Below are 24,107 nucleotides of genomic sequence, written 5' to 3'. Positions count from 1 at the left end.
CTCCTGAGAGTCAATTCCCACAATAGTTGGCTGATATAAATTTAGCATAAGGATCGAGGAAGGGGACTGTTTTTGTTGCAAGATTCAAAGTGCTAAACAATAGGCCCCCATATGAAATATGTCATATTTTAATAACCGGTTGTGTCTAATTATGGAAGAATATGTACTTACTTGCCAAGTGCAAAGCACTCCATCTTAACAGTAGATCCCTTAGCAGCTGTAACTGTGTATGGAAAATGGACTTCAATTTTCGGCTCATATTCCCCCATCACACCTGGGAAATAAAGAATGGTCTTTAAAAATAAAATGAATGTCATTGTTGGTTTCCAGTTGTAGAAGGCTTATTGTCAGAGCCATCGTGGCAAGGTTGCTAAACAGCTAGATAGCAATGAGTTTCATTGTGGAAGGAAATAGTTACAATTAGAATTAAAATCCCAAACATCACCTAGGACTTCTCAGTAATGTGAAAGCAACATTTTATTTTTAAAGAGCAGACAACCATTTCTCATGGTGTATCTTCTAAGTCAGGGCTTCTCCAACATCTGAGTTCAACGCCCTCTTAGTGAGCTTGTGAAGCTGTCACCAGCCCCAACCCAAATTCTAAGGCATGTAAATGAAATACAGTCAAGGAATATCAATATATAATAAGCATTAATCCTCAATCACTGTTACTAGAAATCAAAAAATGGAAAAAAAACCTCCACCTTATTAAATACAGAGATTGCTCATTCACAAGGGAGGTGCACTCTGTACATGCTTGTGCCCTTTATTTCTGAGGATCATAGTTACTAATTAAAATTTTCACACTATAAGTCACAAGTTTCTTTTCCATCCCCAAGTCTCTATATTCACCCCCCACAGGTTGACTCCCACTGACTCCAGCGGGTCATGCTGACCATTAACATCCCTGTTGCCTAACAATAAAATATCTACTTAAACTTTTATCTGGCCAGGAATCCTGTGAGGTTTTACAAGAGGTTAAGCACCATTAAATTCAGAAGGATTGCTTCTTCTTTCTTTTTCATATAATTTTTATTGCTGTTTTGAAGTAAAGGGAGCGGAATGCACAGAAGGAAAATAAGAAAGAAAAATAAATAAGGAAGAGAGATAGTAGTGGAAAAACATTATGCAGCATTGGTGCAGACCTGAAACATGAATGCAACATAAATATCGTTGAGGTTTCTACATATTTCAGAAAGAAAACGCCACAACTGGTGTTCCGAAGCCTACTGTCCTCAACAGTGGAGGTGGAACATCTACTATGGAGACAGTACATCTATTTCAGAAACAGAGGGTAGCCATTATGGTTAGCAGATATTGATAGCCTTCTACTCCAAGAATTTGACTAATCCTCTTTTAAAGGTATCCAAGCTTATGGCCACCATTGCCTCCTGTGTACAGAAAATCTAATGAACATACACCTAAACTGTGTAGTCAATTTCTGGGATATCGAAAGTCCTGTCCAGAACTTTCTGTGTGTGCCCTATTCAAATGCCCCTTAGTGTTATATTTGTAACAGTAAATTGAAACAAAAAACAAAACATAGCAAAACCTGATCTTTTTCATTTTACTTTATTCAGGCTAGCTCTCGTTGCTTCAAATATAACTCTGTGTGAAAAGGAACACCGAGCATTGAAGACGACATCTTGTTAATTTATGTATTTCATTCTCTACGTGACATGCCGTCCTGGTAAAAATTTGCATTGGGCCATTTTATCACTCTTTCTAAAAATAAAAATCACGCCAGATCTGTTTAAGTCAGAGAAAATAGCAGTAAGCGGCAAGAGGCAGCTATATGGCCTCACAAAAACAAATTGATGAGGTAGACTGGTGAAAACCTGGGACTAGAACCTGGGAACATATGCGCCAGTTCCTAGGGGCCAAGCCATTTTCACACACACACACACACACACACACACACACACACACCGGTATGTATGTATGTATGTATGTATGTTTGTATTTGTGGCAGCTGGGCCCCCCTCAATGTTCAGAGGGCATTCAGCTCCAGCCCCTGGCTCCTCAGAACATTGTGTGTGTGTGTGACATCAGGACGTCACATCGGGCCTCCTCAATTATCTTGAGAAGATGTTGCCTCTGCCTGGGAGACAACACTCTGGACTTTTCAGTTCAGATAAAAAGTGAGTAAGAGGAGCCATGCAAGCAGTGTAATAATAATAATAATATATGCATGGAATGGAGAAAGTGGACAGAGTAGTCTTATCCCTTCACTCGTAATGATAGAACTTGAGGTCATCCATTAAAGCAGAACAGAAAAAAGAAGGACTTCTTCATGCCACACATGGTTAAACCGTGGAATTCACTATCATACGACATAGTGACGGTCACTAACTTGGATGGCTTTGAAAGAGTATCAGGCAAATTCATGGTGGGTAAGACTAACCACGGGACGTGGGTGGCGCTGTGGGTTAAACCACAGAGCCTGGGACTTGCCGATCAGAAGGTCAGCGGTTTCAATCCCTGCTACGGTGTGAGGTCCCGTTGCTCGGTCCCTGCTCCTGCCAACCTAGCAGTTCGAAAGCACGTCAAAGTGCAAGTAGATAAATAGGTACCACTCCGGTGGGAAGGTAAACGGTGTTTCCGTGTGCTGCTCTGGTTCACCAGAAGTGGCTTAGTCATGCTGGCCACATGACCTGGAAGCTGTACGCCGGCTCCCTCGGCCAATAAAGCGAGATGAACGCCACAACCCCAGAGTCGGCCACGACTGGACCTAATGGTCAGGGGTCCCTTTACCTGTAAAACTAACCGCAATGGCTGTTTTCCTCCTCCAGTGTCACAGGTAATATGCCTCTGAATGCCAGTTGCTGGGCCTTGCATCTGAGGAGGGTACTGATGTCTTCAGGTTCTCCTTGTGGGCTTCCCATGGACATATGGATTGGTACTGAGATAACAGGAAGCTGGACTAGATGAACCTTTGGCCTGATCCAGCATTGCTTACACTGACTGTCAGTGGCTCCCCAGCAGAGCTGGCCCACATGTGAGGCAAGGTGAGGCAACCACCTAAGGCAGTTTCATAGCTTTGGGGGGATACTTTTCAGGCTGGGGAATGCCCAGCCATCTGCTGCTGTGTCCATATAACTAACACCTTGGATGCTGATCTGAGACAGCATCATTTCTAATTATGTAAACCTTAGTGGTAAAAAAATTCATTTTCTAAGACATATACTTATTTAGCTTACAGCATATGGAAAATTCAGAGCAGAGGAGGAAGCACTTTTCCCTTCATGCAAATATTTTGGCTTCATGGTCATATCCCTGAGCATCACATTCGATATGTTTGCTCCATGATGCACTTTATGTATTTTATCAAAGTATTCTTTCCTTGCTGATTCCTGCTAGACTGTTCTTTAGGAACAAAATGTGTCCTCTGGAGATCCAGAAGAAGAGCTTGAGAGATCCCTACACTGCAGCCTACTAAACACAGTAACATTTCCAGCGGTTCTACTTGAGACAGAAATATTACAGTCACATCCTTCTCACCCACCCCCTGGCTCAATAGTTCTATTCAAACTATCCCAGCTCAAAATAATTTTCTATTGCATCCAAGGGAAAAAGAGGTTGGGGGAAAAACTTCCAAGTTCTAGACAGTGAAGGAATGAGACACTTCTCATCTTACAAGGTATTCTTTAAATATTTAGTAACTGAAGATTGTAGAAATGAAAGTTGCTTAATAAACCGAGATGATGCTCAATAAACTGGAATTTGGTAGTGATTGCAGCTCAGTGGTAGAGTGCAATCTTCAGTTTAAGGAACAGATAGAAGATCAAGCCAAAAAAATACTGGAGAGTGACTGCCAGTCAGAGTAGACAATACTAGCCAATACTAGTAGACAATTCAACCTGGTGCAAGGCAGAGTATTACATTTTTATATATGGGTTTATGAGTTGCCCAATAAGTATGGATCCATCAATCCAAATGGAATAACAATAATATATGTGTGTTGCTATACGTCCAAAATTTCCCAAACATAGCCGGAATATGTCAGTCAGTAACAGTACCTAGGCAGAAATTGCTGAGATGTCTATGGACTTTAACTTTTTGAAATATGGCAATACACACACACACAAAACCAAAGAAACTAATTGCTATTTTATTGTGTTATTTTAATATTTATCTACATCTGTATCAATCTACATATCTATATATGTGCCTATTTCAGAAATCAGAAATGAGGCTGTAATTCTAACCCCATTTACCTGCAAATTAGCCCCACTGAATTCAACAGGACTTACTTTTGAGTACAAATACGTAGGATTCTGCTGTTAGTCTAAGAAATTGGATACAATTTATTTCTATCATCTGTGGTAGGTAAACACTTCTCATGAAATTCTAGGAGAATTATGTGTGCTAAGCTTTGGCTGGACAATGCCCAGTGATTTGTGGTAAAAAAAAAATACTTACTTTTTATTATTAAAAACAACAAAATTCATTTTGTCTGCCCAAAATCTTCCAACATTCAGCTTCTTTGGAGTTCTAGTATTATGAGATAGGGAGAAAAACATCTCCCTACCCACTATAAAGGATTTCATAATATTATTTTATACTCTTCTATCATATCTCCCCTTACCTGCCTTTTTTCTTTCTAAGAATGCTTGAACTTTCTAGTCTATTAAACTCATTTACTATCCTTTCAACTCCCAACTCCCCCCCCCCCCCCATGCTTGGGAAACACACTTGGCAGATGTCGTGCTTTGACCCGGATGCCAGCTTAAGATGCTTCTCTGCAATTAAAAAACCCACGACTCTCTTCCATTGCTCCTTCCCCAAAATTCTCACATGGCTGCTTTTGTGAGGCACAAAAGCAAACATTCTCTTAATTCAGCTCCTTAGATGGTCATAATGCCTGCCCTGTATTATGCGTGGATTCCCCCTCCGTCTCAGCCAGCTGTAATAGACTGAGATAGAAAACAGGATTGCTTCTGCAATCTCCGATTTATGAGTTTATGACTCCGAATTAAGCTAAAATGAACTCCGAATTAAGCTAAAATGAGCTGTATGAATGAGGAATGCTTGTCTGCTGGAATGACCCATGTGCATTGCGCAAAGCACAATCAAGTGCAAACATCCCTTCATTTTCTTGATAGTAAGGACAAGAGAGGAGCTCAGAGCTCTTTTGGAGGAGCAACCCCAAATCTCTATTATTTTGCTGCCTATAGCGACAAAGCACCCTTGCTGCATTGGAGCTGTTCTGTCCCGAAGCCAAATGGTTCCTCGTCAATATCAGATTGCTTCGGTAGGCTGACATATGACAGGATATGACAGGTTGCTCCTAGCTGGACTCCAGTGTCATATCCCAGGGACCATAGTGAAAGCTGTCAGACAGGTAATATACAGGAAAGGTTTGTGAATGGAGAGGTAAACAAGTATCTAGTCCTGTAAGGAGCGTCAAGTTGCAAATTTGCCTTTGATTAAGCTGGAAGATGGAATTGTGCTATGCTGTTAACCTAAAGGAGAACAAAATCGACATACTTGTTAGCAAAGGGCCTGTGCGAGATTCTCGTTAGTGTGTGTGTGTTTTCCCAGAGTCTGGTGATGTTTAAGGGCTGACCACAGGGAGCAAACGTAAGCGAGAATCTTCTTCTCTGCCAACGTGTGTTAATGAGCTGTCATGGAATACTCTATGCCCAGGGTCTTCTGCAACCAAATAAATCTTTCAGCAGATAATTAGCAGGCAGAGTAACAAAACACCTGCATCGCCCGTTGATGGAGGTTTGTGTCAAATCAATCCTCAAGCATAACTCGGATTTCACTAAATGATGTGTGATAATCCCTAAGGCGCTTGCCCATACCTGGCCTCTCTCCCTCTTGGGGTAGATGAGATTGGAACATGATCTTTCTAGCGCAACCCTAATCTGAAAGCACTACTTTGCAAAGCAGTTATCAAATGCAGACATTGTTACGTCCAGAGATTTGGCCTGCACAATGTGTAGCCCTATAACCCCTAAAGGAGAACAGCTGATAAGAAATCTAATAAAACACTACTACAAGTAGTAGTGCTAATTCGATGTATAAACCATGTATAGTCACCTGCCAGAGGCCCTAGAAATCTTCCATGTTTTGCTGCCTGTTTGGAAATGCAAAAATCATGGAAGGATTGTCATGCATTTAGCAGGGATTAGATCCACTACCTGGGCTGTTCAAACTGGGTTGAAGCAAAAGCAACAGGGGATTGAAGGTGACCTGTAATCACCAAGAGTTGGTCTCCATGTTGCTCAGACAACTTATCTATTTACTATTCATTTCATAAAATTGATATACTGCTTGATTGTGGGGGGGAAACTAAAAGTGGTTTGCAAAAAAAAGATTTTTAAAAAATATCAATAAAAATTTACATCCATAATGTAAAACATACAAAAGGTTTTAAAATTATTATTATTATTATTATTATTATTATTATTATTATTACCTTCACAATAGAATAGAGTAAAACAAATTAAAACTCATACAGACTTTGAAAACATCTAGGTAAGGTAAGATTTGTTTTTTAATTTTCTTTTTTCTATTTTTCTACTTTTCTTGTTTTTTGTACCTTGTATTTTTGTTTGAGAGTTTTCTCCTTTTTTCTTGTTTTACTATGCATTTTTGTACTTATGATTTTGTAAAATCTTAATAAATATTCTTGAAAACATCTAGGTAAGGTAAAGGTAAAGGGACCTGTGACCATTAGGTCCAGTTGCAGACGACTCTGGGGTTGCGGCGCTCATCTTGCTTTACTGGCCGAGGGAACCGGCATTTGTCTGCAGACGGCTTCTGGGTCATGTGGCCAGCATAACTAAGCCACTTCTGGTGAACCAGAGCAGTGCACGGAAATGCTGTTTACCTTCCCGCCAGAGCGGTACCTATTTATCTACTTGCACTTTGACATGCTTTCAAATTGCTAGGTTGGCAGGAGCTGGGACCAAACAATGGGGGCTCACCCCGTCACAGGGATTCGAACCGCTGACCTTCTCATTGGCAAGCCCTAGGCTCTGTGGTTTAACCCACAGTGCACCTGCATCCCTAAACATCTAGGTAAAAGGTAAAGGTAAAGGTACCCCTGCCCGTACGGGCCAGTCTTGACAGACTCTGGGGTTGTGCGCCCATCTCACTCAAGAGGCCGGGGGCCAGCGCTGTCCGGAGACACTTCCGGGTCACGTGGCCAGCGTGACATCGCTGCTCTGGCGAGCCAGAGCCGCACACAGAAACGCCGTTTACCTTCCCGCTGGTAAGCGGTCCCTATTTATCTACTTGCACCCGGAGGTGCTTTCTGCTAGGTTGGCATCTAGGTAGGCTTGTCTAAATAAGAATGTCTTCAGCAAGCAACCTTGACCTGGAAGTTTTTTTATAAATTTTTTATTAGGTTTTCACATTTTATAAAACAAAAACAAAAACAAAAACAAAACATATATATTTTTAAACTCTTATTTTCATTACCCCCTTTCCCTGACTTCCCCCCACCCCCTCTTCATACATCCCAATTCCAAAAATTAGTTCAGCAAGTTCTTATCTCCCATCTTTAACATATTATTGTTATTTTTAAACTTAATCCTTTTTACTTATCCAAATTTAATTTATCCAATTCTCTTTTAAACATTAAATCTTTTTTTTTCCCTAAGGTCGACCTAATTACCCTTCCACGAATTTCTCCCTTTGTATTTTTGTTAATTATATGTCATAATGGCCAAATACAAAAATCATAAAATTTTGAAATTCTGTTCTCCCCTCCCTCCCTACCCCAGTTTCCATCCCTTCCCAAGCAATTATCCTAGCCCGGATTCCTCACATCAGAGGCCTTCAAGTCTCTGTCAGTCTCTCTCTGCCGATTTTGTTGGTAGCCCTTTTTGTTGGTCCTCAGGTCTCGAAGGAATTCTATCTCAGTCACATCATATTTTCTTCCATCCAAGATACTTAATAGCAGTTGCTGCAAAAAGTCAGTTGATCTCCCATACTCAAGGAGGAAGTCCCAATCATATTTCTTTACTCTTTTGAATTCCAATATTCCAAGTGCTCCCGGGACTTCCTCCTTCATCTTTCTCATCTTTCGCAGATTTGTAATCCAAAGATCTTCTTCTTTATTTCCTGACAATATGGGCTTCTGATTGATATTTTCCTGCACTTTTTCCATTCCTTCTTTTCTCTCCACCGGTTCCAAAAAAGTTTTTTCTGGTTCAGCTGCAGATTCCTTATCAGGCAAATCCTTTATGCATTCAGCATAAAGAAGGTTTTCAAGATGGGAGAAGGTTTTCAAGATGGCGCCGAGGTAAGACGCTCTTATCGGAGCTCAAAGAGATCTTTTAACTAAATGTTGCCGGCTCTCCTCCCTTTTGGATTCTATTTCCTTTCATTATTTCGCTGTGCGTTTGAACATTTTATCTTATCTTATCCTCCTCGGTGCCGGGACTTAATGAAGTTAAAGAAGTTTTAACGAAGGCTCTCAGACATTCCCTCTCGAGCACTAAGGCACTCCCTCCCAGTTATTCGTTACTTACCTCGCAGCAGTCCAGCTAGGACCGAATGAGAATTGAACGAGATTGTGACCAGAGAACTTTAGCACTTTATCATTCTATTTAGAAGTCTGATCTCACTGATTTAAGAATCTAGTAATGAGAAGAGGCAAAAGACCCAGGTGCCTTGATATAGAAACTGACACAGAGCCCTCTGGTTTTAAACAGAGTAATCTAGATAATTACCTGCTACCTCAAAAACAGCACGTATCTCCTCCCAAAACCTTCCTCAACTCCTTACATGGAAAGACAATTGAAGAGATATCCCTAGGAGTAAATGAGGACAAGGCTACTACTCCCATAACCGAGGCACAAGCACTAATTGATAGAAAGGTGGAGCTGCTGGAGGAATGCTGCCTATTGACTGCTCAAACAGTTCAAAAAATCTTTGAACAATTACAAAACATCTCCAAGAAGCTGGATAACCCAGATGAAAGGAGGCAACTCACTCCCTTTTTGCCATCCTTAACAACCCCTGGAAATAAACAGAACAAATACAAATTTATACCTCTAAATCAGTCAAAAATCAGAGGAAGCCCCCCTCACTCAATCAACCTGATACTGAGGCCATGTGAGATTGTTCTCCACATTTTTCCATATAGAGGACCCCTACCTTACTGGGAGTCATCTTTCTGGGCCAGACACCATCTAAATCTGCTCCTTGGTTCTGAGGGCGGAAGCATTGACTTAAAAGCAGTCAAGAGGCTCACTAACGACGGATATTCCAAAAAAGTACTACTAAGATTTGGTAGTCATAGAATCCCAACTAAAATCTTAAGGGTAAAGGCTCATTTAGCCCAGAAAGGAATTTTTCCGCGCCGACATTTTGAAGATATATCACCCAGACCATTGTTTGCATCTAAAAGACAGAATAAGATGAACAAGGCCATTCCACCAGAAGCCGACATCTCCCCTACCCCCGTGGAAGAACCCAGTAGATGGGAGAAACCGCAGTCAGCTACCCGGAAAATTACGCAAGAAAAATCCAAGCTCCCAAACCATGCGACTGTAGCATCAAATAACAACCTCGCCCTTGACACAATAGACTGGACAGTCCCAGAAGAAGAAGATCTGCTGAGTAATTTTGCCAAGCTACCAGATAAAGAACAAATAAACATACTCAGTAAATTGACGAAACTACAGGCCAGATTGACCGAAATTCACCGACAAGGTCAACAAAATGCAGTAGATACAATACACAATCAAACTTTACACTTGCCAGCCTTTTCCCCAAAATGCATAGTCAAAAAGAGAGCTGCAAATGGAACTTTCAAATGTATAGATGCAGAGCTACAAATCCAGCCGCCTTTAGAATATGAAACGGCAAGGAAAAACTCCAGTAATGAGACTACAAACTCCTGGCTGAGATATCAAATACTAGCTCCAAACGAAATAGGTACCCCTTATTTAAGTACCACAAAGGACTCTAACTTTGCCGAACAAAAGATGACCTCCAACAGACCTGACACACCGAGCTCAACACCTAATGAGGCCAAAGAAATGGAAGTAGAGACTAAAAACAGTCCTACTGTCCATAATAGCCCACCAACCACAGAAATCTCTCAGGAACAAGGAACAGTTAAGGAAGAAAATCAAGAAAGGGAGGAAATTCTAATTTCCCGCACTTTAAAAAAGAATCAAAAAGATCCACCATTACGTCCCCCACCGAAAGCAGCGACAAACGGCTGTATCTGCACAAGAAAAAATTCCTCGCTGGACTTAATGACAGAACTAGAATGACTAAATGCTGTCAACCAGCCACCAACCCAAAAACGGATCCTACGCCTGTTGTCCTGGAATATCGCAGGGTGGGGAAACAAAGACGGAGACCCAGACCTAATGAACTTCTTTAAGGATTTTGAACTAATACTCCTACAAGAAACATGGTCAACTAGAGATATTAAAATTAACGGATTCATCTCCTATACGAAACCCGCATTGAAAACAAACACGAAGGGCCGGCCGAAAGCAGGGTTCTGTTGTATGATCAAAGACAACTTAGGGTTTGAAATCAAGCAACTAGAAATATGTTTACCACTTGCACAAGCTCTACTTTTAACCCAAAAAAAAGACTCTTTGCTACTTGTAAATGTCTATATCCCCCCAACCAAAAACAACATCAGTAGTGAAAATTGGTCACAACTAACCTTTTATATAGAAAATCTGTCCGATAAATACCCAAATGCCTCACTGATAATAGCAGGTGATTTTAATGCCAGAGTGGGAACCAACAATGAACAACTATGTAGCAAACTAAATTGGAATACTGATAATGATATCGCACATGCCCTGAAAATAGGACGATTCTCCAGAGACAGGGTTGTTAACAACGAAGGCTTACGCCTACTTGAATTATGTAACAACTTTAATTTGCAGATTGTGAACGGTTCAACAAATGGCGATAGAAGCGGGGAGTTTACATACTTCTCCCCCCGAGGATGCAGTGTCATCGACTATATTCTTGTCCCTTATAATATTATAAATTCGATCATGGACCTCAAAATTGGAACGCGCACTGAAAGCGATCATCAGCCATTATTGCTGTCTATTAGCTTAAAGGACGAAACCAAAATAACTAAGCACAATATCATAGAACCTTCTCAATACAAACAAATGACCCAATTAAAATGGTCCCAGGAAATGAGTGCAGAAGTGGGGCATAAACTTACAGCTAACCTGAGAAAACAAGTATTATTCAACTTAAAGACCACTAATTCCTACTGTGATATTCCTAAAATTTATAATGAAATCTTCCAAATGCTTGTAGAGCTTAGTACTCCACCTAAAGTTTGGGAACTTAAATATAGCGCTAGCCCTTGGTTTGATGATGAATGTTTCCAGCTAAAAAGAAAACTGCGCCAAACATTTAAAAATAATCGCACTAAACTAGAGCCCTCTTATCTTGATGAAAAAAGAAAATACCATTATATTCTGGCCGAAAAGAAACAGAAATACGCAACCCAAAAATGGCTACAATTATTCGACTCAATTCAGAGTAAAAACAACAAAGCGTTCTGGAGCCTAGTGTACGGAGGACTGAAAGCCGAAAATCAACTAACTCTGCCACCAATTGCAGAATCCAAATGGTCCCAATACTTTACATCTGTATTTAACAATCTACACGGTGAACCTAAAGGAAATGAAACCATTAAAAATAAAATTAATAAACTCCAGGAGTGGCCAAGGGTAGAGGAAGAGGAAATTAGAGAGATAGTTAAAAACTTCAAATCGGGGAAATCTCCTGGGCCAGACGGTCTACCAATAGAACTATTTAAGACCTATATAGATTGGTGGGCAGAACCCTTAGCTCAATTGTTTACTCTTATAGATAAATATGGGACCATACCTGAGATATGGTTAAGATCAATAATTATTCCAATCTTTAAAAATGGCGACCCAAAAGAACCAAGGAATTATAGACCGATAAGCCTACTATCAGTGATAGGGAAAATCTACGCTAAGCACCTCCTATCTAAACTTCTTACCTGGATGAAAAATCTAAATTTACCAGGGAAAGAACAAATAGGTTTCTCCAAAGGTTGCTCTACTCTAGATCACTGTCTTACACTTATGCATCTGGTTGAAAAATACAGATCCCAAAGGCAATCTAAGATATACGCTGCTTTTGTAGATTTTCGTGGTGCATTCGACTCAATTGACCGCCCAAAGTTGTGGAGGAAACTCACAGAATTAAAAATTGATCAGCGCTTATTGATTCTAATGCAAAATCTACATTCTTCCAATACCTGTCAAGTCAAACTTAATACCAAAGGTCACCTCTCCTCAGACATCCCAAACTCGAAAGGGGTAAAACAAGGGTGTATTCTTGCCCCCTTTCTATTTAATTTATTTTTATCAGACTTGCCAGATTACCTTCAAAAAATAGAATCACATGCCCCTAAACTCAATCAGAAACCAGTTCCTCTCTTATTATACGCAGACGATGCTGTCTTACTATCACTAACGAGCTTGGGTCTGAAACGTCTTATATCTTCACTGATCCTTTACTGCGAATGTAACAAACTCTCTATAAATTATGAGAAGACAAAAATTTTGGTCTTCTCGAATGGTTGGAAATTAGAGAAATGGAAAATAAGAGGGCAAGAAATCCAACAAGTGAAAATCCATAGATATCTGGGAATCTTATTCCAGAGCAACTTAGGGTGGGCAACCCATCGCACAAATGCCATAAAACAGGCAAAGTGCATCTCATCAGCAGTTGCCCGTTTTTATTATCAGAAAGGTAATCAATTTATTCCTGCGGCCAATCAGATATTTCAAGCAAAAGTGCAATCCCAGATATTCTATGGTATCCCGCTATGGGTCCAAGCATATAACAGTGATATAAAAAAGATTCACTCCAGCTTTTTGAGACGTATTCTTGGACTCCCTCTTATGATCAAATATGAAACAATGTGTGCAGAAATAGGCATACACACAATGGAATACTGGGCATGGTCCACCTCAATAAAGTATTGGTTACGCTGCCATTTTCGCTGCCCTCCATCAAGTCTGCTCGCTGATTTGCTCAAAGACCCTTATAAATCAAGATGGTATCAGCACCTTGAAAAAAAAAATTGAATCTTTAGGCATCGAGCTGGAGCTCCTGTACAATTCTAATGAGCAATATATTCTCCATAATATCCTAACTAGACTAAAGGATGTCGAGAGACAAAATATTATGGCAGCTGTAAACAAAATTTGCTCCCCCAGATTCTACGATTTAAATATCTTAGATTGCAGAGCCAATTACGTCTCTAAATTAACAATCCCAGCCCAACGTAGGGCTTTTATGCTGGCCCGTTTGAATGTTTTTCCCTCAGCATTTGTCTGGGGAAGATATCAAAACATTCCCAGAAGCAAGAGATTCTGCAGATGTTCTATGAATGTCCCGGACACTGTAGAGCATATCCTCTTTCATTGCCCATTGTACAGTACGCTCCGTCAACGCGTGCTGTCCCCCCTTTCGGGTGGTCTGGAACCCCAGCAAGCTGAATGTGTGAGACTCTACCTATCCGACGCTGACCAAAGGGTAACGGCGGGGGTAGCCGAGTTTTTGGCAGCAGTCCTCCAAGGAGCAGGTTAACAAGGAAAACCACTGATTCTATATGTATATATTTATATTTGTATGTAGCCAACTCCTGCCTTTTTATATATATCTCAAGGCTTTTATATGTTATTTTCCTTTTATGGTTTTACCAACATAATGCCTAATAAAGGTTTGATAAGTAGTAGTAGCATTCAGCAGAGTCGTTTGTTTTGGAATTCAAGGTCATAAGTTCTTTGTTCATAGCCGTACTCTGCTCTTGCAGGATTCCCACGAGAAAAAACATTCTTTCTATCTCTACCAATAATTTTCCCTCTGCAGCCATTGTAATGTCTCTAGTTCCCCTTAGGGGGATTAAGGTTGCTTGATAGTCCTTTTCCAACAGCCCGTTACTTTGTTGTTTATGACTACGTTGTTTCCAGCCACCTCAGTTCAAAAGCAACACTTTTAGTTCAGAAAGTTATTAAATAACAAAGTTCTTAAATTTTAGCCGCCCGTTTGACAGCTCCTTTGACAGCTGTCAAACTCCTTGTTCTTTTTCCTCCGCCTCACACACAGGACGCTCCCGGGTTCGGGACGGGGGGGGGAGGTTACACAAAAGCTTCCAAAACTCCTCACTTTCTCTCCAGCACAAAGACTTCTTCTGTCAAACTCATGGAAATATTTTTTATCTAACACCAAAAGCAGTACTCTCCACCTTAGTCCACCGATCCTTGCTTTAGATCGTTTGTAGATAGGGGGGTGCGGACTTCCCTTTAGCACATCCCCCGGTTGTACCGAATTCAAAGATATAGATTTTAAAGTCCAAATTCCATTCTACTCACGGGTTATTTGTTTCCAGTCCGAATTTTGGGAAAAAAGTCAGCGCTGTCCGGCCATGGTACGCGGCTTCGCTCCACTGAAGTAGCGGTCTACTCTCAGCACCACGCCGCTCCCCGTACCCTCTCCGTAGCCTTTAAAAAGGCTCTTCGTGGGTCAGGGAGGGCGCTTAAAGGTGCCCACCGAGTCACCAAGTCCGCAGGCTTCCGCGCCTGCGGTTTCTGAGGGTCCCCGCGTCGCCAGCGCGGTAGGACCCGTCTTCAGCAGAGCCGATTCTCGACCTGGAAGTTTTAATATAGATCAATGATTTCCCTTTGACTGGCATGGCTAGTTTCTTTGCAGTTCCAGAGCAGAGAACTGTCAGGTCACCAGATCAAAACCAGATGCAGATTTGAGATTAGAGTTCAGTCAAGGTTCTGTTTCTGAACTTTCTACATAAGATCACAAGAAGAACATGCTGGATCAGGCCAATGGCCTATCTATCTCAGCTTCTGTTTTCACAGTTGCCAAACAGAAGTCTGTGAGAAACCCATGAGCAGGATCCGAGCTGAAGAGCACCCTCTCCTCTCGCAGTTACCAGCAACTGGCCTTCCTAAGCATTGCTGCCTCCGACCATGGAGGCAGAACATAGTTTTCAACCACACACTGTTGAAGAGCGGTTCCAAGTAAGAAAATGCCCTTCCAAACACACATCCATAAATGAAATTTAAACTCCAATGGTTATGGAGATTCCCACCGTCAAAAGACAAATTTGATAAATAATAATAATCACTCGTCATCTCAGTTTTCCTCTCCCACTTTCCCTTCTATGGAACATAAGAACAGTCTGACTCTGTATAAGGTAGCTTCCTAGTGTTATGAGATTTCAGGGATGGAGGAGGAAGTTGGCTGTATGGAAGTTGGCTGGAAGTTGGCTGTATTAACAAGTGTTAAAATATAAGGTATAGAATATTAGGTAATAGCCTAATAGAAGGGGGGGGGGATGGAGGCAGTGAGAGATTTTACTTTCTTGGGCTCCATGATCACCGCAGATGGTGACAGCAGCCACAAAATTAAAAGACGCCTGCTTCTTGGGAGAAAAGCAATGACAAACCTAGATAGCATCTTAAAAAGCAGAGACATCACCTTGCCGACAAAGGTCCGTATAGTTAAAGCTATGGTTTTCCCAGTAGTGATGTATGGAAGTGAGAGCTGGACCATGAAGAAGGCTGATCGCCGAAGAATTGATGCTTTTGAATTATAGTGCTGGAGGAGACTCTTGAGAGTCCCATGGACTGCAAGAAGATCAAACCTATCCACTTAAGGAAATCAGCCCTGAGTGCTCACTGGAAGGACAAATTGTGAAGCGGAGGCTCCAATACTTTGGCCACCTTGTGAGAAGAGAAGACTCCCTGGAAAAGACCCTGATGTTGGGAAAGATGGAGGGCACAAGAAGAAGGGGACGACAGAGGACGAGATGGTTGGACAGTGTTCTTGAAGCTACCAGCATGAGTTTGACCAAACTGCAGGAGGCAGTGGAAGACAGAAGTGCCTGGCATGCTCTGGTCCATGGGGTCACGAAGAGTCGGACACGACTAAATGACTAAACAAAATAGCCTGGGTGATGGGCCATTAGGGGATACAGAGGAAAGGGGTTCTGGGTGAGGTAGCAAATGGGTGGTCCCAGCTTTTGCTTGAGCTCATAGTTAGTTAGAAGGATGAAACCAGAGTTTAGCCTTGGACTGATGTGGGTCAGAAGCAAGGCAGCAAAAGGGGGGGGGGGAGAGAGCGAGCGAAAGAGAGAGCAATGATTGATTTCTGTCCGAATCCAAGGCTGCAGCTATGGGAGAAACAAAACCATTTTGGACTGTTAATGCTGCAACCCTCTCCATCGTAGGCTCAGGTTTTATATATGTGTAAATAAACAATATATCATAAAGACACCACAGTCTCCGCTGTGCCTCATTCCAAAAGGAAACATGAGCCCTCTAACTCCTGGAAGCTTTCACCGCTCAGAGATTGGGGTGGGTTTCAAAACCTATGTTCACAGTTTCTCTCTATGCTGATTCTGTGCTGAAAATTCTCTCCCTGGGAGGATTAGCCACTGAGGGGGAAACACAGAGGTACTATATAGGCATTTGTTTGCCTTCCCTCTGTAGTTAATAGCTGCCTTTGGGGGCGTGCAGAGATTTAAGTGATGGAAACAGCCCTGAGAGGAAGTTTGCTTGTTTTTAAATGCATTCTGCCAGAAACATGGCCTGCATCCAAATTTAGGCCCCTGTGGCGGCTTTTAACAAAACCAGATCTGGAAGAGCAGATCTCTTATTTCATGTGTAATGTAGCCCTGAGAAATCAGTTGTGGTCTGAGATCTAACAGTGGCTATATATTTGGGGGTGAGAGCAGGGATGTGTGCAGGACAGAGTTGGAGTACAAAAAGCAGGAGTAACCAAAGTGGTGCCTGTTATATATTCAGTGGTCTGTGTTTGCCTGAGCTTGGTGTAGTGGTTAAGAGCAATGGACTCGTAATCTGGGGAACCGGGTTCGTGTCTCTGCTCCTCCGCATGCAGCTGCTGGGTGACCTTGGGCCAGTTACACTTCTTTGAAGTCTCTCAGCCTCACTCACCTCACAGAGTGTTTGTTGTGGGGGAGGAAGGGAAAGGAGAATGTTAGCCGCTTTGAGACTCCCGAAGGGGAGTGAAAGGCGGGATATCAAATCCAAACTCTTCTAAGGATTCTGAGCCGCTGTGTTGAATCAGAACAGATATCCAATCACAGAACATTTCAGGATTTGGGCCTCTGCCACTGGCCCTTAAACTCTGAGTTATGATTTGCAGCTTGGAAGTTTAGACAGCCAATCACCTTGAGAGTGGGAGTGGCCAAAACCTTCAGAAAGCAGTTGCTTTGCCTCTGTTGTCTAGTTCTGTTAGTTCAGCAAAGGTTCTTGCTGTTATCACTGTGCCTTGCCTCGTGGGAACCCACCCACACTTCAGTGCCCATGAGATGCCATTGGGCTCCAACTCCCATCAGCCCCAGGCAACATGGCCAGTGGTCAAGACTGATGGAAGTTGTAGTCCAAAGCAGCCAGAAGGCACCACAGAAGGCTACTTTAGTTGTAAATCATACCAGCCTTTGAGTGGCTCCGTTAATTTGCAATCAATATTGTTTTTATTTATCACATAGGAAGGAGAAAAGGTATTGACAAAAGATATGAGCCAAAAATGGCTGTGCATTATTACCAATCAACAAATATTTTAAGCTCTCTGAGTTTGAGGAAGTTGTCTGTATCACACACACACACCACACCTGCAAAAACAGTTGTTGATTTTCTTTTACTGCTTCCAGTTGGTAACTGAGACTCCAAAGCTGCCTCCTAACAATGCCTCTTTCTCCTGCTTGTAAACACTTATTAAATAATTCTTCTGAGTTTCTAAGGCATTGTAAAAGGCAGTTAATGAAATGATGCACAATCTATTTTTTTCCCTTCTTGGTGAAACTTTTTATCTCCTCAGATAGAATTTTAAATTGTTTTTGTAAGTCTGCGCAAAGCGAAATTGAATTGTATGGAATGACTGATTGTCAAGGACATCTGCACAAATGAGGTATTCATTTTATTCAGAATCCATTCAAGGATTTCTTGATGTTTTTATTTAATTTGCTTCATATCAAGGAGATAAGTTTCCCTTTGAGGCAGAGCTCTAAGGAAATAAAAGATTAATATAAAGACAAGTGAATTCCTACACTCTTGCAGGATCTGACATAAAACTATAATATTATTCAGCTGCCTCAATGAAGATAAATATATAGACATGTTGTCTGGGGAGCTTTCTTGTCATAAGATGCCAAATCCCAGGGTGTTGCCCACAGTCGAGAATTCTGAATGGGAAGTAGTAGTCCATGAAGATTCCAATTCACAGGTGGGATTACTGTAATTGGATTGCTTCAAATCTCGCTCTCCACATATCTATTTAGCCTTTCCCCACAAACAGCACACTTGAATGAGTTAGGTGCTCTTCCAAAGAGAACACTGCTACGTTTCCCTCAGCAAAGCTAGGTAAACGATAAAGGGACCCCTGACCATTAGGTCCAGTCGTGGCTGACTCTGGGGTTGCGGCGCTCATCTCGCTTTATTGGCCGAGGGAGCCGGCGTGCAGCTTCCGGGTCATGTGGCCAGCATGACTAAGCCGCTTCTGGCGAACCAGAGCAGCACATGGAAATGTCGTTTACCTTCCCGCCGGAGTGGTACCTATTTATCTACTTGCACTTTGACGTGCTTTCGAACTGTTAGGTTGGAGGAGCAGGGACCAAGCAACGGGAGCTCACCCCATCGCGGGGATTCGAACCGCCAACCTTGACACTTTAATTAATTAATTAATTACTACACGTTCGGGACGTTGATGCTGCAGCGATGGTGGTGGCAGAGGGGCGGCCACCGCCCTAACCTCAACTGCCACGTTTTCCCTTCCTCCCAGGCTTCTATCTCCTTTCTCCATGAGCCTGGGCAGCCCCTGAGTTGTTGGTTCTTCGGTGGTGGTGGTGAAATGGTGTGCGGTGGGTCAGGCATGGAAGGCGGAGAAGGAGGGCTGAGAGCAGTGGCAGCAGCAAGGCTCAGACAGCACGATGCCTCCCTTCCCATCGGAGCAGCCCTAATCCCTTTTCTACTTGCGTGCAAGCAGGAGGGGGCAGGGATCCCTCAGCTGGGAAGGGAGGCTTCCCATTGCCTAACTGAGAGATCCATGCTCCCTCCTGCTTGCAAGCCAGCTCTGATAGGCAGCGTGAAGCCTCCCTGCACAGCTGAGAGATCTCCACGCAAGCAGGAGTTGGGAGGCTGCTCCGATAGGCAGCATGAAGTCTCCCTTCACAGCTTAGTTGCTGGGGTCAGGGAAGGTGGAGGCAGCCCAGAAGCTGCATCTTAGAGCCCCTGCACCACCCTCATATGGGGACTTCCGAGCAGCTCCTGAAGCCAGCCAGAGCCAATTGCTCCGGGCTGCTGAGACTGCCGCTGCTGTGTTTCCCAAGGACATTAGATGAAATCCGGGGACATTCCGGGGATGGAATTTGTCCAGGGACTTGTTTGCAAATCCAGGGACTGTCCCCGGGAAACGGGGACGTCTGGTAACCCTACTCCAGCCATCATTTCCTTATTCCTTTGTTTCTTCCACTCTTTGCTAAAACCCTTGCTGTTTCCCTCTACCTATGGCTTCCTGCCTTCTTCTTCTCCCCAGTCCTTTTTTGTCTTTACTTTGATGACAGTCTTTTCCTCTTGGAAGGAATCAGTGATCAATGACCCAGTGATCAATAAATACAGCCACTATTCTACTTTATTTTGGTCTTTTCCTCAGTCAGCACCTCCCACCTTCTTCTATCTTCCGATCCCCATTCTAGGCTTCTGTGAGATCACAGAAGCATAGCCAATAGCTAATGAGGACTCTCAGACTGACAGGTAGCAACCGAATTACCAAGAGCAAATGCTAACATTGCAATTTGTAAAAGTTACAGTCTTAGGTGTTCTAATGGGGAATCTAAACCATATCTTTATGGTACACACACACACACACACACAAGTCCTCAATTGGGTATTATGGTATAGATTATTAATGCAACATGAAAACAGGACGGCTGGCAAGTTCATGGAATGATGTGATTACTCTAGGGACTGAAGCTAGCAACGCAAGCAAAACCCTTCACTGCTTATAACAAATCCAAGCAAATTATCACAGTGTTTCTGGCAGCCTGTCCAGTAAACAGGTTCTTTTCCATTCATCACATGAATTCTAGATACTCCTCAAACTACAGCACATGCATTGCCAAGAGAAATTCATATCAACAGAGAAGACTTTGTAGCCCTCATCAGCTGCTGGATGGATGGAACTTGCTTTTCTCACTTGCATGAACAGAAGGAATGGGACCCAAACAACCTGGGAAGAGGATGGAAAGCTTTGCTCTAGGCAAATTGGAGATCCCCTTTGCCTACACTGATGAACTGCATAGGTGTGGGTCGCTGTGAGCAGGTCACAATATACACTGAGCGTACCTACTCCCTATACGAGTATTTGAAAAAATGGAGCTAAGGATAGGAAATAAATTTGGTTCAGTTCTCATTTTAATGGAAATACATTTGCATTTTTCTGAATCAATCGGCAAAATTGTATGCAACTGTCCTTTGAAATGCACACTTCTCTGAATTTCAGTAGGCAATTCTCAGACCAAAACACATGCACACGCAAAAATGTGTATATTAGGGGAAAGAGTGTCTGAAAATGCTTATCTAAATGAAAGTAATGCTTCTCTAAATAAAAAATGCATTGTACCAGGGAAAACTGCATGCAAAAATACGTATGTTAAGAGAAACATAGACTAAAAAATGCTGATGAACTTTCTTAAAAATTGCAAATTGGTGCTGAAATATGACAAGCTGAACTTGACTGGGAAAATGAGAAACTAAGAGAATCTGAAATTGACAGACCAACCCGTCCTATATCAGAGTGGTAGCCTGCCATTACTAAGAAGAGGCTCTCAAGAGTTCTTCCAGCCCTGTGATCTGAGAAGCTGTGAATCGAATTTCTCATATGTACTGCATTTCCTCTCAGGGCACAATTAGAGGAGATAGTTGAGACCTGTGACTGCATCCTTCATAAACTTGTGTTCGAAACAGTCATTTCCCCAAATTAAATAACCTCATTGGGGCGTTATAGGGCACATGAACATTTCCCCTAAGGAGGCAAATAATTACTTCCAGTGGGTGGTTTTCATGGGAGTCGGGGGCGTGCAGGAGAGAAAGTTAAATCTATCCCTCCCCCAATACCATGTTTAAGTTCCCACATACTCCTGGCTGCGTATTGCTAACTAAAAATAGCAGGATGGGTTATCCCATCATTGAGCATCATCATCTCATCTTCTTTGGCCATAGACTATGGCTCTTCTGGGACGTGGGTGGCGCTGTGTGTTAAACACAGAGCCTAGGGCTTGATGATCTGAAGGTTGGCGGTTCGAATCCCCGCAACAGGGTGAGCTCCCGTTGCTCGGTCCCTTCTCCTGCCAATCTAGCAGTTCAAAAGCATGTCAAAGTGCAAGTAGATAAATAGGTACCGCTCTGGCAGGAAGGTAAACGGAGTTTCCGTGCGCTGCTCTGGTTCGCCAGAAGCAACTTAGTCATGCTGGCCACATGACCCGGAAGCTGTACGCCGGCTCCCTTGGCCAATAAAGCAAGATGAGCGCTGCAACCCCAGAGTCGGTCACGACTGGACCTAATGGTCAGGGGTCCCTTTACCTTTATGGCTCTTCTATGTACAGTACAGAGCCTGTGGACCATTTCACACATCATGTGACAACAAACCAGGATTTACTAACTAGTGGACCACTGAACAATTCCCTGCAACAAATTGTGCACTTGCGTGGCACATGTTTCTTCAAGCACATTTTTCTGTCATTCACACATTTCCTGTTTAGGATATCTAAAAATGTAATGTGTGAATGAAAGAAACATGTGCTTCATTGATTTTTATTCATTCAACTTGTATACCGCCCTATACCTGCAGGTCTCAGGGTGGCTGCAACATAAAACCACAATATAAAAACCACATACAGTGGTATCTCAGGTTAAGTACTTAATTCGTTCCGGAGGTCTGTTCTTAACCTGAAACTGTTCTTAACCTGAAGCACCACTTTAGCTAATGAGGCCTCCTGCTGCTGCCGTGCTGCCGGAGCACGATTTCTGTTCTCATCCTGAAGCAAAGTTCTTAACCTGAAGCACTATTTCTGGGTTAGCAGAGTCTGTAACCTGAAGCGTATGTAACCTGAAGCATATGTAACCCGAGGTACCACTGTAATACATAATAAGCATGTGCTCGGAGACACACACATTGTAGAAGTGTGCATCTGGAAAAATGCAATGTGTGAAGATTCACCACCGGTGCATGAAGCTCATGTTTCCTATAGGCTGTAGGTCAACAAAACCCATCTTCCTTAAGAGAATGGAAAGCAATGCATTTGTGGGTATGACCAAAGAGAAATGTGAGTTCTTTTGGAAATCGTGTTCAGTGTCTTAAAAAAGGAATGTGGGGCTTAGCCCAGATAATGTCAGATAACATTTGTCGACTGCTGAACTACCATGACGGGTAAATTTAGGAGGATGCCAAAGCAAAACAAACTGCTATGGCTTGGAGTACAAGAAGAATGTACTTCTTATGCAGGATTCACACTGTGCAAACATGGAAACTTTCCAGCCATGCAGTAATGAACAAAGATCAACTTAATTCCAGGCTAAGCTCTGAATGAATATATACTGTAACAAATCAAATGATCTTTCTTAAAGCCTAGACTTTGTAATGTTCTCACAGTGCTCAAATATTTATAAGCCTGAGCAAGTACCTTGCTGTGTTTGCATGTTTTATGGCTTTGTTTAATGCTTACTCCTATGAGCTTATGTGTTTGTGTGTGTGTGTGTGTGTGTGTGTGTGAGAGAGAGAGAGAGAGAGAGAGAGACAGACAGACAGACAGAGAGAGAGAGAGAGGACTGCTCAAATGGGTTTCTGAAAGAGCAGCAGTCACTGAAAGTAATCTTATTTCCTGATCCTAAATACGTTTTCTTGAAATCAAGAAAATGGGAATGGTGTCAACAATCATGCATGCACAGCAACAAGTTTAATTTAAAATTATTGTCTATTGTGCACACACATGACGCTTTCTTTGACCACGTCAGAGTGTTTGAACATCTAGCCCAGCAATACCATATTCTTCTGTGTATAACATGCCCCTGTGTATAAGACAACCCCTATTTTTTGGGACTCCAAATAAAGAAATCCCCCATATGCACTTTCCGTATATAAGACAACCCCTGAATTTTAAACTTGAAAAAATAAGGGGGAATATAGTCTTATACACAGAAAAATACAGTATATTATTTCATTTATTTACTGTATATATAGACCCGCCCAAAGGTCCTGGAGTGGAAATACAAAAGAATTGAAACAATAATAGTTTCAACTCTAAGGAGCAACACCTCTCCCACGTTAGAGTATGGAATATGCATCGCAGCAGAGTGGCGAAGTAAATACGGCACGAAAGAAACTTAAGGTTTATCACTCCTGGTGTATTACTCACATCTGAGTACATCACACATGGCACAACATGTCAGCATGCCCAGCAGGCTGTGGCGCATGACATCAGCAAGACACCACAGGGCGTGCTGGTGTCATGCACACATGCCACGGAGCATGCTGACATTTCATGACCCCGCGCCCTCTACTGCGGGGGCAAGGCAGCATGTTTGTGCATGTATGTGTGTGTGTAAGGGGCTCTGTGATGGCCTGGGAATCTGATTCAGAAGCTGAACCTGAGGAGTCCCAGCCTGCACAGGAGTCCCCACCTCCAGGGCCGGCTGAGCCGGGGCAGGGGATTGAATCTGAAGGGCCCTCACCTGTGCCAGATCCTCAGGAGCAGACACCAGATGCATCCACTCTGGCTCCGGAGGTGATTGAGGACCCATTGCCGGCAGGTGCGCCTCTCCCAGCCCTGTCAGGGGAAGGTGAGTCTCCCCCTGGGTCCAGTAACCCTCCAGCCTCTCCTGAGCTGCAGAGGCTCAGGGCAGAGAGGCGGAGGGAACTGGGTTCTCTCAGGAGGAGTGTTCGCCTTAAGGCCAGGAGAGGCGGGTCAGCTGTGGGCCGGGACCGCCCCTGGCCTCAGAGGAGATAAAGGCCAGTCAGCCCAGTCCCAGGTTGCGGGAGCAACGTTGTTGGAAACCTGTTTCTGCCAGCACCCA

General features: G+C 42.8%; 1 protein-coding gene across 4 annotated transcripts in view; it reads right to left on the bottom strand.

Moving 5' to 3' along the window:
• Nucleotides 1–24,107, bottom strand: part of CNTN5 (contactin 5) — a 685,915-nt gene that overhangs the window by 166,407 nt on the left and 495,401 nt on the right. For all 4 annotated transcript variants that reach the window (XM_079973413.1, XM_079973412.1, XM_079973415.1 and 1 more), the window contains one exon: nt 172–274. In XM_079973413.1, coding sequence (XP_079829539.1) covers nt 172–274 — 103 coding nt within the window. The remainder of the gene's footprint in view (nt 1–171; nt 275–24,107) is intronic.

The sequence above is a fragment of the Podarcis cretensis genome (assembly GCF_951804945.1).
Source record: "Podarcis cretensis genome assembly, chromosome: 4".
NCBI lineage: Eukaryota > Metazoa > Chordata > Lepidosauria > Squamata > Lacertidae > Podarcis > Podarcis cretensis.
This window is presented reverse-complemented; position numbering and strand designations above follow the sequence as displayed.